Source organism: Rhineura floridana, chromosome 10 (assembly GCF_030035675.1).
Source record: "Rhineura floridana isolate rRhiFlo1 chromosome 10, rRhiFlo1.hap2, whole genome shotgun sequence".
Taxonomy (NCBI): Eukaryota; Metazoa; Chordata; class Lepidosauria; order Squamata; family Rhineuridae; genus Rhineura; species Rhineura floridana.
The window spans coordinates 48,517,928-48,534,335 of record NC_084489.1 but is presented as its reverse complement, the minus strand read 5'-3'; the positions used below and the strand labels follow the sequence as shown (position 1 = coordinate 48,534,335).

The window sequence follows — 16,408 nt, the reverse complement described above, 5'->3', positions numbered from 1 at the left end:
AAACTATAGCTATAGAAAACCCACAAAGCAAAAATGTATTTTTAAGTTGCAATTTTCTCCTACAAATTAAAGAATAAAGTTTGTACTGCAAAGTCACTTCATAATAAAATCAATCTTCCTTAACAAGACACAATTTTGCTATAGAATAATTAACTGTTCACTGTGCTTTGGATAAAGCCACTTGAATGCAGTGTTCAGTGTCTGGATGAATTAAAATGGATATAGAAATCTGGGCAGCCTTTTACACTAAAACAGTTTTTCTATAGCATGACTTAAAATGGCCTGTTAGTAACTGAGAACTTCTTGCCAAAATCATTACATCTTGAAAACACCAGATCTTTGATATGACAAAATCATAGATTGTTGCATTGTTTTCAGCATGGGCCAGTTCAATCGCATTTAAATGAGCAAATATTCCAGAAAAATCGTCTTATGATGACTCCTTGTGGCTCTGTTTAGTTACACCAGGGTTTATCATTTTAAGGCAGTGTTTACTCATTTTGAAAACACTTTATGCTCTTCTGTACAATCCAGATCCATCCTGCTGAATAACACCTTGCTTTAGATGAAAGTTGTTTTAACAGCATAGTTATTTTCCATATGAGGCCGGCCATCACTGCGGGTATTAGCTCCACCTATCGTGCGAAGGCAAGAATGTTTTCGAAGTCAAGACTAGGGGCGTCAAGCCCCTCCCACTCTCCAGTTCATTCTTGCCTTCATACGAACAAGATTGAGATTTCTATAGCGTAGCTAAGTTCTTTTGTGTTTTTCGTGAGTTTGTGACAGGGTGTGGAGGTTCTGTTTTATGTGTATTCCACTTTTTCCCTTCCCCTTGTCCTGTATTTAACTCGTTTTTGTCTGTTACTCCCGGGGAATCCTTGGGTGGAGTCTCTCCTTTGCCTGGACCGTTTCCCTCCCAAGCCTTTAGTATCACGGCCTTTGAAGAGACCGCGGCTGCGGTTCTCTCTCTTCTCTCAGGCGGGAGCTTGCGGCTGCAGCTCCCGGCTTTGTTCACGGCGCTGGTTCCCCTTCGGAGCCCGCTTGGCGGCCTCTCTCTGCTTAGCCCCTGGCCGTTTTGGGTTGCCTACCGGTTTGACCGCGGCTGCTTTTTCTCGGCGGTCCATTACGTCCTTCCCCTCCACTGGAGCCTGCAGCTGCGGCTCTCGTGCCTTGCCACTTGGTGATTTCTTCCTCGGGCTGCTCGCCTTTAACGGACCCATTTGGCGGCCGTTTTAATCCTTGCCGCGACGGTCTTTGCAGCCGGTGGCTGCGGCTAGTGCAACTCTATTACCTCAGCCGCTTCATTGTTTTTTCACCGGCCTCCCTACGTCCTTGACGGAGCCTCTCTGCTGGACGTTTGAGCCGCGATTTTGCTTATTAGCCCCGCAGCCGCAGCATTTTCAAGGCTGTGCTTCGCAACTCACTCTCAGTAGTAACTGGGTTCCTCAGCTATTCGCCATTGCTCCCTTGTCATTTTTCGCCATTTTGATTGATATTCTTCCCGCTCATATTGCGGGTGCCATTTTGTTTGTCCTATTTTCCCGCCCTTTCTCTTCAGTCTATTCTGTACTAACCAAGGGGGGTTTAGCTGGCAAGGGCTCCTTACCTGTGTGTTGCAGATAGGATTCCATAGTTCAACGGACCCCTCTACCACACGTCTCCTGCTGTTGGCTCTGACAACCTTCGGATTAATATACTTCAGTGACTGTTCCATCAAGGCTGTGGCTGTGCACCAAACTATTTGAACTGTACATTCTGCCCCACTCGTGGCCGTGTACTAGTCAGCTGATACTGCACAAGCTGTTTGAACTGGACATTCTGCCCCACTTGTGGCCGTGGCCCAACCAGTTGCCCCTGTACAAAACACAACTTATTTGAACGGTACATTCTGCCCCCTCCGTGGCCGTGTACCAGGGCGGTCTATACTGTACATTCTGCCCCCTCTGTGGCCGTGTACCAAGCCTGAAGTATAGTCTGCATTATTTTGACGCTGTTACCATCGTACATTCTGCCCCCTCTGTGGCCGTGTACTTAGCCATCTGCCAGTGCATTCTACGCCCTCTGTGGTCGTGTACTGCGCCTGTTCGGGTCTCTACATTCTGCCCCCGCTGTGGCTGTGTACTGCACCCATAGTGAATACAAGATGGCGGAACAGCCAGACATGTCTCAGACAGCCAAGCCACAACCATATAAGGCAACTAAGACTAAGCATGCCAAAGCACTGGCTATGACTAAACATCTTTCCAGCCACAGCAAACCCAAGCGTCCACGCTATGCTTCTGTTCTGACCCCCACCACAGCAGTCCAGGAACAGCTAACGGATATCTTTCACTCCCCCGCTACTTCTTCCGATGAGGAGGACTTTGCTGGCTTTCCTACTCAGCCAACACTTAACCAGCCTCCACCCAAATTGCCGCCCAGGGCTTATCCTATGTCACAGCCCACTGACCCACCTAATCAGGCACAACCATCTGCTTCAACGGGGCTGCAGCTGTCTCATGAGTTTCTTTCACAACTTCAGGGCGTGCTGTCATTTTTTACTCAAATGCAGTCACCACCACAAGTTCCCGCAATACCTCAACACACTATGGACCAATATGTAGGTCATGAGGCAAATCCTTCGTGCTCCTCAAATCCTTTTGACGTAGCTAGAGGCAGATGTATTGATGACACTTCATATGGGGAGGAGTCACCATTTGATGATCATGCTGAAGGAGATGAATGGAGTGACTCTTCGGAACATGAGGAGGATACATCGTATCGCTTGTTTAATGCCTCAGATTATCAACCTTTAGCTCGCAGGGTAGTTACCACCCTTGGTCTCCAAGCTGCGCCCCCATCAGCTGCGGCCCCAGCTATCAAAGGAGCCAGGGTCCTCAAATCCCCTGCACCTCCTGAGCATTACATCCCGGTGCCGGATCCCATCACTAAACTGGCCACCGAAGAATGGTCTCATCCATTTCAAACTCGCCGCTTCAAGAATCTGGCTGACAAACTTTATTCTCTAGCTCCTGACTTTGCCACCAAGCTGGCCGTTCCCGGCATAGACGAGCCTATCGCTAGCCTAGTTTCGCAATCTCTTTTGCCTAGGGAAGGAGAATACCAACTCAAGGATGCTACTGAGTGAAGATTAGACTTCGCTCTCCGCAAAAATCATGAGGCCACTGCTTTCTCCATGCGAGCCTCTGCATCAGCTTCCGTCTTCTCCAGGGCAGCAATGATGTGGCTGGATGCTTTTCTAGAGGACCCTAACCCTGATCCTGCTTCTCTCAGAAGGTCACTGATGAAGTTGCGCAAGACAGCGGCGTTTGTACCTGATGCCACTTTGGATTCCACTCAACTGGGGGCACGAGCCATGACGGCTCAGATAGTCGCTCGATGGACCCTCTGGCTTCGCCACTGGCAAGCTGACTCTACGGCCAGAGTGAATCTCTCCAGGGCACCTTACTCCGGATCTTTGCTCTTCGGCAAGGAAGCTCTAAAGGCAGTGCTGGTTGATCCCAACGACGCTCACAAACCGGTTTTGGCCACTGTCAAGAACATCGATCATAGGCCTTTCAGGCGATTTCCCCCCTTCCGCACTAACCAGCCCTTTCGAGGAACGCGGCCTGGAGGACAAGGCCGCGACTTCCGATCTTATGACTCCAGTCCCTTCAGGGGAACCTGGAACCGACGTTTCCAGGGCAGAGGTCAGTACCAAGGGCGCAGAGGTACCTCATCGTCCTCATATAGGGGAGGGTCTCGCCAGCGCAAACAGAACTAATGCACTTCCTGTTGGCGGCAGACTACTTATGTTTGGAGACCAGTGGCTGCGTCTAACTAAGGTCGCCTGGATCAGGGACCTTTTTTGTTCTGGCTATGCAATAGAGTTTTGGGCGACTCCACCAGACAAATTCCATCCATCCCCTTGTCCCAGGGCGCCGGCCAGGCACAGCATCATGCAGACAGCCATACATCACCTCTTGGACATAGCGGCGATAGAGCCAGTCCCTACAACAGAGAGGTCGGAAGGGGTGTACTCCCTCCTATTTGCTGTGCCCAAACGAGATTTGTCATGGAGGGCAGTATTGGACCTCAAATTCGCCAACCGTTTTGTAACATACCGCAGATTCAAAATGGAATCCCTCCACTCCATTACTGAAAGCCTGCAAGAAGGAGACTTCCTGGTTTCTATCGACCTAAAGGAAGCGTATCTCCATGTGCCCATTTGCATAGCCCACAGAAAGTTCCTTCGGTTTGCTTTTGGCCCCCAGCACTTTCAATATAGAGCGATGCCGTTCAGCCTCTCCTCTGCTCCGAGAGTATTTACCAAAGTGCTTCTCACCTTAGTGGCTTATCTCCGAATTCAAGGGGTCCATCTCTACCCATATCTGGATGATATTTTAATACGGGCAAACTCTGAGGAGTTGGCTCATCGTCATTTAACGCTCACCCTCAATGTCTTGCAGGCCCACGGTTGGCTTTTCAACTTCGACAAAAGCCATGTTCAACCGACCCAATGCCTACTACATCTAGGGGCGATGTTGGACACCCTGCAGGCGATGGTGTTTCTGTCTCCAGATCGCATAACTGCCATCACAAACATCGCAAGGTCCTTGATGCAACAAACAACCGCAGACGTCATGCTGCTAGCCAGGGAGCTCGGAATGTTCATCTCTACCATCCATATTGTGCCATGGGCTCGTGCCCACTCCCATCACCTTCAGTGGGCTCTGTTGCCCTTTCAACAGGACATTGCCAACTCCAATCATCACACAGTTCCTCTGAGCCCCACACTGCACCTTTCATTCCACTGGTGGACGAGGGTCCAACATCTTTCCAGGGGCACTCCGTTCAGAGAACCTCGCAGGACTGTTGTAACTACGGATGCCAGTCTCATCGGCTGGGGAGCACACTGCAACTCCCAGTATGTTCAGGGGGTTTGGTCCACAGCAGAGCAGAATCAGAGCATCAATTGGCTGGAGCTCAAGGCGGTCCACTTGGCTGTACTTCATTTTCAGTCTCTGTTCCCTTTGGACCATGTCCTCATTCGAACGGACAACACGTGTGTAAAATCACATTTGAACAGACAGGGGGGCACCAGGTCCCATCCTCTGCAGGACCTAGCTTCCCTCATCTTCGTCTGGGCAGAGCAACATCTACAATCCCTAAAAGCAGAGCATCTCAGAGGGATTTGGAATGTGACAGCAGACTGGCTCAGCAGACAACAGGTCTTTCTGGGAGAATGGAAGCTTCATCCGACCATTTTCCATCGTCTCCAGCGTCGGTTTGGCGTCTTTTCAATTGACCTGTTTGCTTCCAGTCGCAATTTCCAGCTTCCCAGGTACTTTGCCCGATACCTGGACACAACAGCGGAAGCAGTGGATGCTCTGTCAATACCGTGGCCAGACGGTCTTTTGTATGCCTTCCCTCCAATACCGCTGTTAGCCAAAACCTTGCGGAAGGCGCGGAGTGAGAGGGCACAGTTGGTTCTGATAGCACCATATTGGCCACGTCAGCCGTGGTTCTCGGATCTCCTTGCAATGTTGGTGATGGATCCTTGGACACTGCCAGTCAGGCCAGATCTTCTATTCCAGGGTCCAGTATGGCATCAGGACCCCACTTGGCTCAATCTAACAGCGTGGCGTTTGAACGGGGACATTTGAGGTCGGCTGGTCTGTCTGACGCTGTTATTGATATTATCTTAGCCTCGAGACAACCATCTACCACCCGTATTTATCAACATACTTGGGAGGCTTTCTCCAAGTGGTGCCAGTCTCACCACTGCGATCCATCCCAGGCCACTATGCATCAGGTGCTGCAATATCTCCATAGCGGCTTTATGATGGGACTCAGACCCAACACTCTACGTTGACATGCGTCCACTCTGTCGTCCATTCTCTCAGTGTCCTCCACTGGTGCCCCTATTTCCTCACATCCGTTCATTAAACGCTTCCTCAGAGGCACTGCCTTACGTTCACTGGCTGTAGTCCACCGTTTTCCCTCATGGAGTCTGTCCAAGGTCCTACAAGCTTTACAACGCCCTCCGTTTGAACCCCTTAGGACTGTGCCTTTACGTCTACTGTCCTTCAAGGTCTTGTTCCTGGTCGCCATCACATCTGCCAGACGAGTTTCGGAACTGGGCGCATTGTCTTCTGCCCGCCATCTCTGTGTCTTTCACAAGGACTCTGTTGTGCTGAAAACTGATCCTTCCGTCCCAAGGTCAATTCAGTTTTCCATTGCAATCAGGACATTGTACTCCCTTCGTTTTGCCCGAACCCTACTCATCCTCTAGAGAAGGCTTGGCATTCGTTGGATGTTCGGAGGGCTCTCAAGACCTACCTGTCTAGGACCCAAGAGATTCAACAAACGGAGTCTCTCTTTGTATCCTTTCATCCAAGGTCTATGGGGCATAAAGTAACCAATTCTACCTTATCCCATTGGTTAAGGGCATGTATTACCTTAGCATATGAGTCCCTTAAGCTGCCAGTTCCAGCTAGTATAACAGCTCATTCTACTAGGTCAGCTGCCACTTCGGCTGCTTTTGCCACTAATGCTCCTGTTGCTGATATTTGCAGGGCTGCTGTTTGGTCTACCCCACACTCGTTTATAAGGCATTATAAAATAGATCGTTATGCCTCTGCCGATGCCTCTTTTGGCAGACGAGTGTTGCAACAGGTTCTTAATAACGATTAGCATGTGGGTGGTCCCCCCCTATTATGGGCTGCTTTGGTACATCCCGCAGTGATGGCCGGCCTCATATGGAAAATGGACCATTGGTCTCACCTGAAGGGTGATTTTCATATGAGGACGGCCATCACGACCTTCCCAGTTGGAGGATGTATAGATATTTTATTAAGATGTTATATATTACTGTTACACTATTGTATTTAAAGTTACTAGTGAAGTCAAGACTGCTAGTTCTGTTATATCGCTCTGTTAGAGTCATGTCATTATGCATGTTATTTTCCTGCTGGCAGGCCTTTTGGCCCTGTTCTTGTATTTTTAGATTTACTCTATAGTCTCGCTGCGAATGAACTGGAGAGTGGGAGGGGCTTGACGCCCCTAGTCTTGACTTCGAAAACATTCTTGCCTTCGCACGATAGGTGGAGCTAATACCCGCAGTGCTGGCCGTCCTCATATGAAAATCACCCTTCAGGTGAGACCAATGGTCCATTTTTATTGATGAAACCTTTTAGTACATCTATACGTAGTGTATATTTAATACCTTATACATGTTGGTGAGTTTTGCAAAGGCTTAGGCTCTATCCAGAGCATACTATTATCACAGGCACACAAATCTTAGGTGAGTAATCACAGGGGATGAGGGAGGGAGCACTACATCCAGTCGTCGATCTCAGCAGATGGGGTTCAGCCCTTTCCTATCTAGCTGCTGATCAGTGCTTTCCAGCCCAAAATGGCACAGTGAAAAAGGAGGAAAAAAATCATTATTTTATTTATTAAATTTATATCCCACCCTTCCTCTCAGAAGAAGCGCAGAGCAGATGGCGACCTTCCATTGCCCTTATCCTTGCACTTCCCTAGATTGTGGCCTTAGCATAAAACTTACTCACATGTGCACACACAGGAAGCTGACTGGTCCAAACCTAAGTTTTCCTTGATTGATACATTCTTTGACTGAGAGCAATGAATTGCAAATTTGAGTTGCCAGCACCTTCCATTTCTTTCCACCACTCAGTCCCATTTTCAGTATACTGCAGCAGTGTCATTTAGGTGCTCAAGGAATTGAAATGGTGTTGGGGTTTTTTGTTCTTACTAAAAGCGACATTTTCCTTGTCAGCAGAGAAATCAGATTTGGAAAGCCTCCATTCCAATTTTAAAATTAAGAGGGAAAATTTAAATATATTTGCTTCCATTTAGAGCATTAGCCTATAAAAAGAAGTTAACAAATACTAACAATATATTGTTTTAATATCTTGTCCCTGACTTCCTTTTGAATGGAAATGTATGTTGTTCTTGGTCATTAAAGAAAAAGTTAGCCAAGATTAACAATTACCTAAGATTACTTTGCCAGTATGCTCTCTCATACAAACATATAACTAAAAAGGATAGCTGTGTTCTTTACTAAATGTGGCCCTTGTATAATCTGTGTTCATAATAAAAATATTAAATATCAATGAATCATTGCTTGTTGCTTATGTCTTAATAAATATACAAATACGATTTTTTCAGATGACAAATACTTTTTATTTAGATGCAGTAAACACTATTAAAGTGTTTATATTTCTCATTTCCTTTTGTTCATAATATGCCAAGCAGCTCTCCTGCAATCTTGTCAAGTTATTTCCTCACCAGCATAACATAGTCCCATATTACCCTAGCTGTCAAATAATGACAGTGACTTTGCTTCAGGGCACAAGGGCAGCATCTTCTCTGCTAGTAATAGCGTCACTTTTTACAATGGGTGATACTTACCACAAAGGTCTGACAAGCTTTCTCATCTCAACAAAGTTGGGGAAAATGTGTAGGTTTTTTATTTTTTAAACAGTTCATAAAAACAGAATGTAAGTATTTCTATACCTTTGTCTCTTTCCTTTCAAAAAAATGACTCTGTTTTTGCAGAGCTGCTAACTATCAGTGTTCTCATTATACTGGGTAGATAATCAGTTTGCTTCACTTTTAAGAGCCATTTCTTTTATCTTCACAAGCAGTAGTGTTCAGATGTGTGTATAAATGTTATAGTAGTCTCAAGTATGTTTACTTGGAAATAAGACCTACTGTGTTCAGTGGGGTTACTCCCACGTAAGCCTGGGTGCCCAGACAGACTGACCACTTCATGGAAAACTTCTAACACAGTGTCAAAAGAGAGGGTTTCAACTATACACTTTTCTGTCAGCAGCATGGGTAAGGCTTTACAAAAGAGGGAATATTTTTGTTTGTTTACTTTTAATTTTTAAAAAAAGAATTTCCCATTAATTCCTTATCCCAGTCTGCATTTGTGTTGGAATTGTTTTAAAGATGTTTTTAAAGATGTTAAAGAAAGGGTTTTTAAAAAATAAATAAATGTCTTTTTCAGATTTTTTTTTAAAAAGTGTTTTGTTAATATGTTTTTTAAGATGTTTTGTTTTTAATATGTTTTATAGAGGTTTTAGTGTTTTGTTGTTTATTTGCCGCCCCCGGGCTCCTTCTGGGAGGAAGGGCAGGAAATAAATAAATAAATAAGCAAGCAAGCAAGCAAATAAAATAATTAGCCTCTCCAACTTGCTTCCTATGTGTGGGCAACTTTCAAAGATCAGCCATTACAGCTAAGCAGCTTTGTTGATCACCAGCACAAAACACTTGGAAATGCATACCATTTGCAGAAGCAAAGTAACATTTTGATGGAACTTGCAGAGAGTACAAAACAGAATGTTAATGGACTTGTTTCAGTCTATACAGCTAAACATCTAGCCCACATTTGGGTTGCTACAGGTCATACTGCTCCAATTATCTCTCTACATCCATTGGGCACAAAGTGATACCCCTGCCAATGGATGGGAAATTATACTTCTGGCGCTAAAAATATCTGAAGCATCAGCCAAGAAAAACATTATTTTGCATTCATTGTTGATGTTAGAAAAGCAAATTCTAAAGGATTTTTCTTGCTACTTAGTGCAGTTTACATGTGGTATACATTTCATTACAGTGTTGGAACACATTTAATTGGCCTAATAGAAGTGGATACGATTAAATAGTACATTAATTTATATTTTAAAAACATTAAATTATTGCCTTTGTTCTTACAATATTTTTGTTAGATATGTAGGCATTCTTGGTTTGCTGGATTTTATTCCAATATATTTCAGATCTAAGAACTTGGTAGACAGATATTGTAAGATATGGAAACCATTTAAAAGCACAGACGTATTACACCAATATTAGTTTGAGTCAAATGATGCAGTTATGCAGTGATCCTACTCAATACAAATTTTATAAAATAGCTAAAAAGTAGTAGTAGTAGAAGAAAAACTGTATGAATTTGTACAATCAGACATCAGTAGTTTTGCTATCAGTAGTTTTACCATATTTTGTTAGAATAAAGTAGAAATAGAGACATATAAGCCCTTCCTGATTGCTTAATCAGTTTTCACCTTTAAAAAGGTATCCTAACATGCACTTCCATAAGAAAAGATGCAGATATAGGGATCCATGGGTCAGGAGTGTTCACTACCCAGCCACCTAGCCACATGTCTCAAAAGCCAAGACATTCCAAGAAAAAGGGCCTGCCCAGCATTTCCTAAATGCTACCCATTCATGAGCGTGTGGCCAAAATACTATTTTTCCCATAAAAATAAAGTCCTCAACTTACAAAGAAAATAGTGAGGTGTTGGATAACAAATCTTTCTCCTGATTAAGATTCAGTCTCCCCAGTGTTGCCTACCTATGCCTGCCACAATTTGTTACACACTGTTTTTGAATCCAATTGTATTAATTACCCTATGTCCTTTCACAAACTTTAAGCCTTCCAGGACTGAAATAAATGTCGGGCTTAGATAGAGTAAGCCATGGAGCTAGATATGGAGCACCAAAACTAGTAATGGAGGCTAATACTGGACTATTTGGGGTTATGAGAACTCCTTAAAATGAGTCATTTTATTCCATCCTTCCCAAGTTCTGAGATGATGTCCCACAATGCTATTTGTGAAGCCCAAAACTGTTTAGTTCAGAAGGAACTAGTTCAAACACCTTCAGACCACTCTGGAAATAAACAAAGCCTGTTAAAACACACAGTATGTAATCCCAGACAACTGATACTTCAGGTGTAGAGTAGGTGTTAAATTGCACAACCAGGATTGTAGGGCATTTGGGGGAAATGACAGCCATCTTTTTCCCCCTCTGAAGTTCCTCACACTCATGGTAGTAAGCCAGATGAGAGGGCTATCCAGTCTATTTTTGTTCCTGCCAGCTGTAAGTATCACAGAAAATTCAGGGGGGGTTGAGCATCCTGCTTATCTAGACTGGGGAATGCTGGAACCATGCCTTTGATCCCTAAAGTTCTGCTGGCATGTTTGATAGAGTAACAATATATACTATGACTTACTGTTTTTGTAAGCTGCCTAAACACTTAGATGTTGATGTGTTTTAATCTCTTTGTAATCAACCACTGTTTTAATTGTTTTTGACTGTTTTATTGATCATTTTAATGTTTCTTGTTAAACTGCTTGGAAGTTTTTTAAAATCAAGTGGTATGTAAAAACCGTTAGGTTTTCCAGTTTTTATTAATGTTTTCTTCAGCACCATGTAGAAAAGGTGACTCAGGAGCTATATAAATAAATTGTAATAAAAACTATATTGTCCTTTCTCCTCATAGACCAATGAAAGATTGCTCTTAAAAATTTTGTGAATAAAAGAATTGTGTGTTGGCTGTTCATAAGGGAGTACAGTACTAGACTCACTGCACTTATTTCAACTAAAGCAATCTCTCTCTTTCTCCCTCTCCCTCACTGCTGTACAGTGAGCTCAGTGATGACAACCAGTTGGGTGTATGAGTCAAATCTCCATATCATGACTAGCTATGACCAGCCACAACCTGTTGCACAAGGATCTTTCTGTGGCATGGGCCCTTCAGAGCAGTAATCCTTATTGGCAGGCCAATCATGTCTATAACCAAAGCAGTGTACCTGTTGAACTCTGTTATTCTAGCACAGGGATGGGGAACATGAGGCTTCCATACGTTGCTGGGCTACAGTTCCCATAAGCCCTGACCATTAGCAATGGAAGGACTTTCCATCTTTTTAAAAGTGCATATTCTCAGATGACAAGATTTCTGTGTGTCCAGGATCTACAAGACATAAATTGTCTCCAACTATTGATTTGAGTAGTAGGGGCTTAATTTAATTTTCACCCTTTGAAAATGATGCACAGTAGTCTAGTCCTAGTGTTCCTGATTTTTCTTCGTCAATGGGGTATCTCATTCATTAGGTAGCCCCATAACTGTGCACTTTAGATCTCACAGAGTAACCAGTGTGCTCTTTGGGAGAGGGGAGTCTTTCCTTGGCCTTCATACCTCAGATGTGTAAGTACTAAAAATAGTAACTGCTAAAAGGCTAGAGCACCAGAGTAAAAATATAAAAGGAACACACTTGCCTCATCCCATGAGATTACCAGAACCCATTTTATTCTGTAGGTGAGAATGTGATAAATTACTGTAGCCCAATTGATAAAGACATTTGAGAGAACAACTCTTTCTATCACAAAAAAGAGATATGGTTTGTTTGATGATATTACTGAGCATACAGAAGGCCAGTAAGGCAGCATTGCATCCAACTTGTTCTCATATTCTGCAGTCAGGTTCAGCACTGATTCTTAATGAGGGAACATGAGTATTCAAGCCCTTGGATTGTACTAACTTCCAGCAAAAGAAAGCAGACTCCATTCCTCCAGCAGCCAATACAGACACCTATGAATGGAAACCTTTTGATTAGTCCTTTCCATATACTCCTGGCCAAGAGACATCTGTTGTCATCTTAACACACACACCAACCCAGCACATTGTTGTCTTCAGCAGTAACTCTTACCTTTTTATTATTTGGTTTTTGGCAAAAAATACCTTTCTCTTTGGTGGAGGCCTCTTTCTCCTAGAATCAGCTGATAATTCTCATTTTAGTAATGGTTGCTATGATATATTAGGATGGCACATTCATTTTCTTCCTATTATTTTTTCAAATAGTCCTCCACAATTTTAGGAACTTGATGTTTTGCTCAGAGTTAATGAAGTATGTGCTTACCTCTCTCCCACTGAATTCATTGCAGCTTAAAAGTGCTTAATTGGGTCTTGCACTGTGCTTTTCATTTCTACTAACTGCAAAATGCCTTATGTGTTAAATATAGGGTGAAGTGGATGGAATGAAAAACAAGTATCAGGTAACTGTTAAAATGTGTAAAATTAGATCTCTATTATGCAATTCAAATGATAGTGGTTGTTGGCAAATATATATATGATTACTTTAGCATGAATACTTACAAGCAGCTTTTGAAATAATGCTAATGATTTTGCATTATGGTAGCATATGTATATAAAAGCACAGATCCTTAGATAATTGTGCAGTGCAGTGTGGAACCAGAGAGATTGCATGGAGCTGGGATGCAGGAAACTGCAACTTTTATTACTGGTACAGACAGTTATATTCTGCAGTAGAAAGAAGCCTGTGCCATGAAACAAAAAGGACCCTGCTTTGAGGAACAAAATAAGAGGAGCTACAACAAGGCACAGGTGAGCACAGGTCCATGTGTGCTACACTTTGGCAATTCCTGAGATTTGTGGCTGAAGAGCCTTTGTTTATAGAATACTGTTGGTCGTTGCAAAGTATCTTAAACATTACAGATAGACCCCCCCCAAAAAAATTCAAGTTTCATGGATGATACCTATGCATCATCTGTGGCTGAATCCCTTCCCTTTGACAAATCATCACAAGGAACTGAATTTCAGTAACAGACTAAGCCTGCTTCCACTTCCTCAAGTGCTCTTGTAAGCATGACTTCGACCAGACATAATTCCCTGCATCCAAAAGGTGCATGCCTTCATCTCTGTAGAGCTTGTGTTACTTGTGGATTAATTTATGAAAATGCCTTCACTAAACACATGAACATTTTTACAGTCTTGTTTTCCATTTCATCATGTTTTGTCAGCTTTACCTAGGAATTGTGTTCCTTCTCCATACCTACTCCCAAGAGTCAGACCAAAATGAGCTTTAGACCTGGGAATGAAATTGCTACCTACATGTGTAAGGTCTTTTTGCACTTGGAGTGAAATATGTGATCTGTTTTTGATGACATAGACAGTTGTCACTCAGCTGAAGCACAGTATTCTCTATAACCAGCTAATGGATTTGTGCTAATGAGCAAGCATTAGAAGTTTGAAGTAGAGTAGATGCTAAACTGTCATTCTTCAAATGTTCACACGGCTTTAGTTGTGCGCCCTCTGGCTTTCCCCCCCAAGTTCTGAATAACAATGATGTGTTGAACATATGTGCATGCACACATCAATACATGATAGCAATTTTCAAATGTCTGAAGGGCTGTCATGCAGAAGATAAAGCAGACGTGTTCTCTGTTGCTTCAGAGGACAGGAACAGAACCAATTGGTGGTATTATTGCAGGGAAGCAGATTTCAGCTAAACATTAGGAGAATTTTCCTAATGGTAAGTGCCTAATGGTTTGCCACCCTGGGCTCCTACTGGGAGGAAGGGTGGGATATAAATCTAATAGATAAATAAAATAAATAAATAAGAGCTGTTCAATAGTGGAACAGACTGCCTTGGCAGGTGATGGGCTCTTTGCTGGAGGTATTTAAATAGAGAATGGATGGCAATCTGTTAGGGATGCTGTAGTTTTATTCTGCAGTGAGCAGAGTTGGGCTAGATAACCTCCATGGTTCCTTCCAATTCTGTCTTGATAAATGGATATTCCTTTGTAGTCCTCCAAGAACAATTACCATACACCTGAGTAATTTGTACTGTGATAGTGTGAGATATAGAACCCTGTGATTGGTATTTTACTGCTGAATTCCAAAGCGTGTATGTAGTGGATGCTGCCTGTTTAGGCAATGTTCAAATTCCCTCCCCAGCTTATGTATACTTAAAGGCGTTTGGTGTGTGTGTGTAACATGCTTAGAACCAGTTAGTAGATGTGGATGTGCCATCTATAGAGTCAAGTTCTAGCCACAGAAGGGTTAGTTTCAGCACAGAGCCTCTATCCCTTCCATTAGCAGCATTCCTGGTGCATTCAAAACTTCTCTAAATATGTTAAGTAGAACATTTCAACTAGATGTGCCAGCTATGCTTGCAGAGAGAAGTCATTCAGATAATGCAATATGGTGGCCCAGCTCATTTTTGGCTGCCCATTCCAGAGAAGGTACTACAGACTTCTTGCAGATACCACAGATTATGAAGACCATCAACTTCTGTTTATTAAAACAGTGCTGCCCTTGAAATCCAACTTCCAATAATATCCCCAGGTATTTTCCTAATTATTAGATATTGTACTTTGCTCACTGAGTCTTTTGACCACAAGCCCTAGTCAGGCATAATACTTAATAAGTGAGGTATACCACACTCAGCAATATCTGGGTCAATCACTTTTTTATTTTTTGTAAAAATCCTTTGGGATTGAACACATGGTGAACCAGTCTGTATTTTTCCAGAGGCCTTGGGAGGTCCAGCCCAAGGGAGGTGACCCTCAGATTAAAGCCAGGAAATGCTTGAATAAGCATTTAGTCATATGTCACATTGGTGAGAAAACTTGCATTCTGTTTGAAGCGCACTCATATAGTAGGTTTCATAAGGAAACCATGTAAGACACGTTGGGTTGCTTTTGCGAGTAAAGCAACTAAAATTATTATTATTATTATTATTATTATTATTATTATTGCTCTACATTTTGGGAACACTGTAGTAGCTGCCAACTCTCTGGTCTGGTTGTTAAATGCAGTTATCATTAAGCAACATAACATTTGAATCCTGTTGGTTTTGTAATTATAAGAATATTTTAAATGTTCACCTTTTGCAAAATATATTTTTCCAAATGAAAAATGTTTAAAGAATGTTCTGATTACAATATTAAGGTTCAGGAACCATTACGTACCCTAATGTGTACTCTGGCTTATACACCAGATGTTTCCTGAATTAACTAAATGCCATTTTGTTACACAGGAATGAAGTTCTTGACTCTTTTGGAAAGGAACAGATCCATTATGAAAGAGGGCACAAAATACTGCATATAGTACAAGGATATCAGCTGAACAGTTGGCAAGTGTATACTGTAGTTGCCCTTAAGTAGAGTGGTTAGGAAAATGAATTGGCATAGTTGCCATTTTTGCTCATGAGGTCGAGTCAACAAAGCAGTTCAATGAGTCACTAGTGCCATAAAATGAATTCCAAATAAAACAAATTAAGAAATTATTATTGCACTTGATTCAGAAGTCAGTTCCTCATAAAACTATTTTGCACTAGATGTCAGCCAAATCCAGGAGAATTTGTAGCATAAAAACAGACATGAGGAATTCTTAATATTCCCGTAAAAGGGACTCCATTGTTTTTTGTGTGTGTGTCACTAACTTTTTAAGCCATTAACAATGCAGAGAGTACAAGGTTCACATACTATTTAAGTGACAGACATGTTACTACTTATAAATAGAAAACCTACTTAGAATGTGATATATTTTGAACAGGTTAGGTGTCAGCACATGGCATCCTGAGGCTGCTGCTTGGGGCTGTGCTGATGCTTGGCTGCCTGTGGCAGAAAGCTTAGAGTCATCCTTGGGCCACTGTCTTAATTTTCCAAACTTCCTAGAGCATCAGAGACATTGTGGGAGGGAAATTAAAATGGTGTTTCCCAGTTAACTGCTGATAGTTGCAGCAACGCTCCCCACCCTGCTGGATAGAGTCCATCAAAGGCACTGCCCAAGTACAACAAAGCACTTTCATTAGAC

The 16,408-nt window shown here is 42.8% G+C and overlaps 1 protein-coding gene across 6 annotated transcripts in view; it reads left to right on the top strand.

Moving 5' to 3' along the window:
- The window catches only part of PHF14 (PHD finger protein 14), a 276,890-nt gene that overhangs the window by 177,942 nt on the left and 82,540 nt on the right, over positions 1–16,408 (top strand). For 5 of the 6 annotated variants that reach the window (XM_061586424.1, XM_061586430.1, XM_061586425.1 and 2 more), the window contains exon 18: positions 12,811–12,843. The exons of the other annotated variant lie outside the window; for it this stretch is intronic. In XM_061586424.1, coding sequence (XP_061442408.1) covers positions 12,811–12,843 — 33 coding nt within the window. The remainder of the gene's footprint in view (positions 1–12,810; positions 12,844–16,408) is intronic. 6 annotated transcript variants of the gene reach the window in all.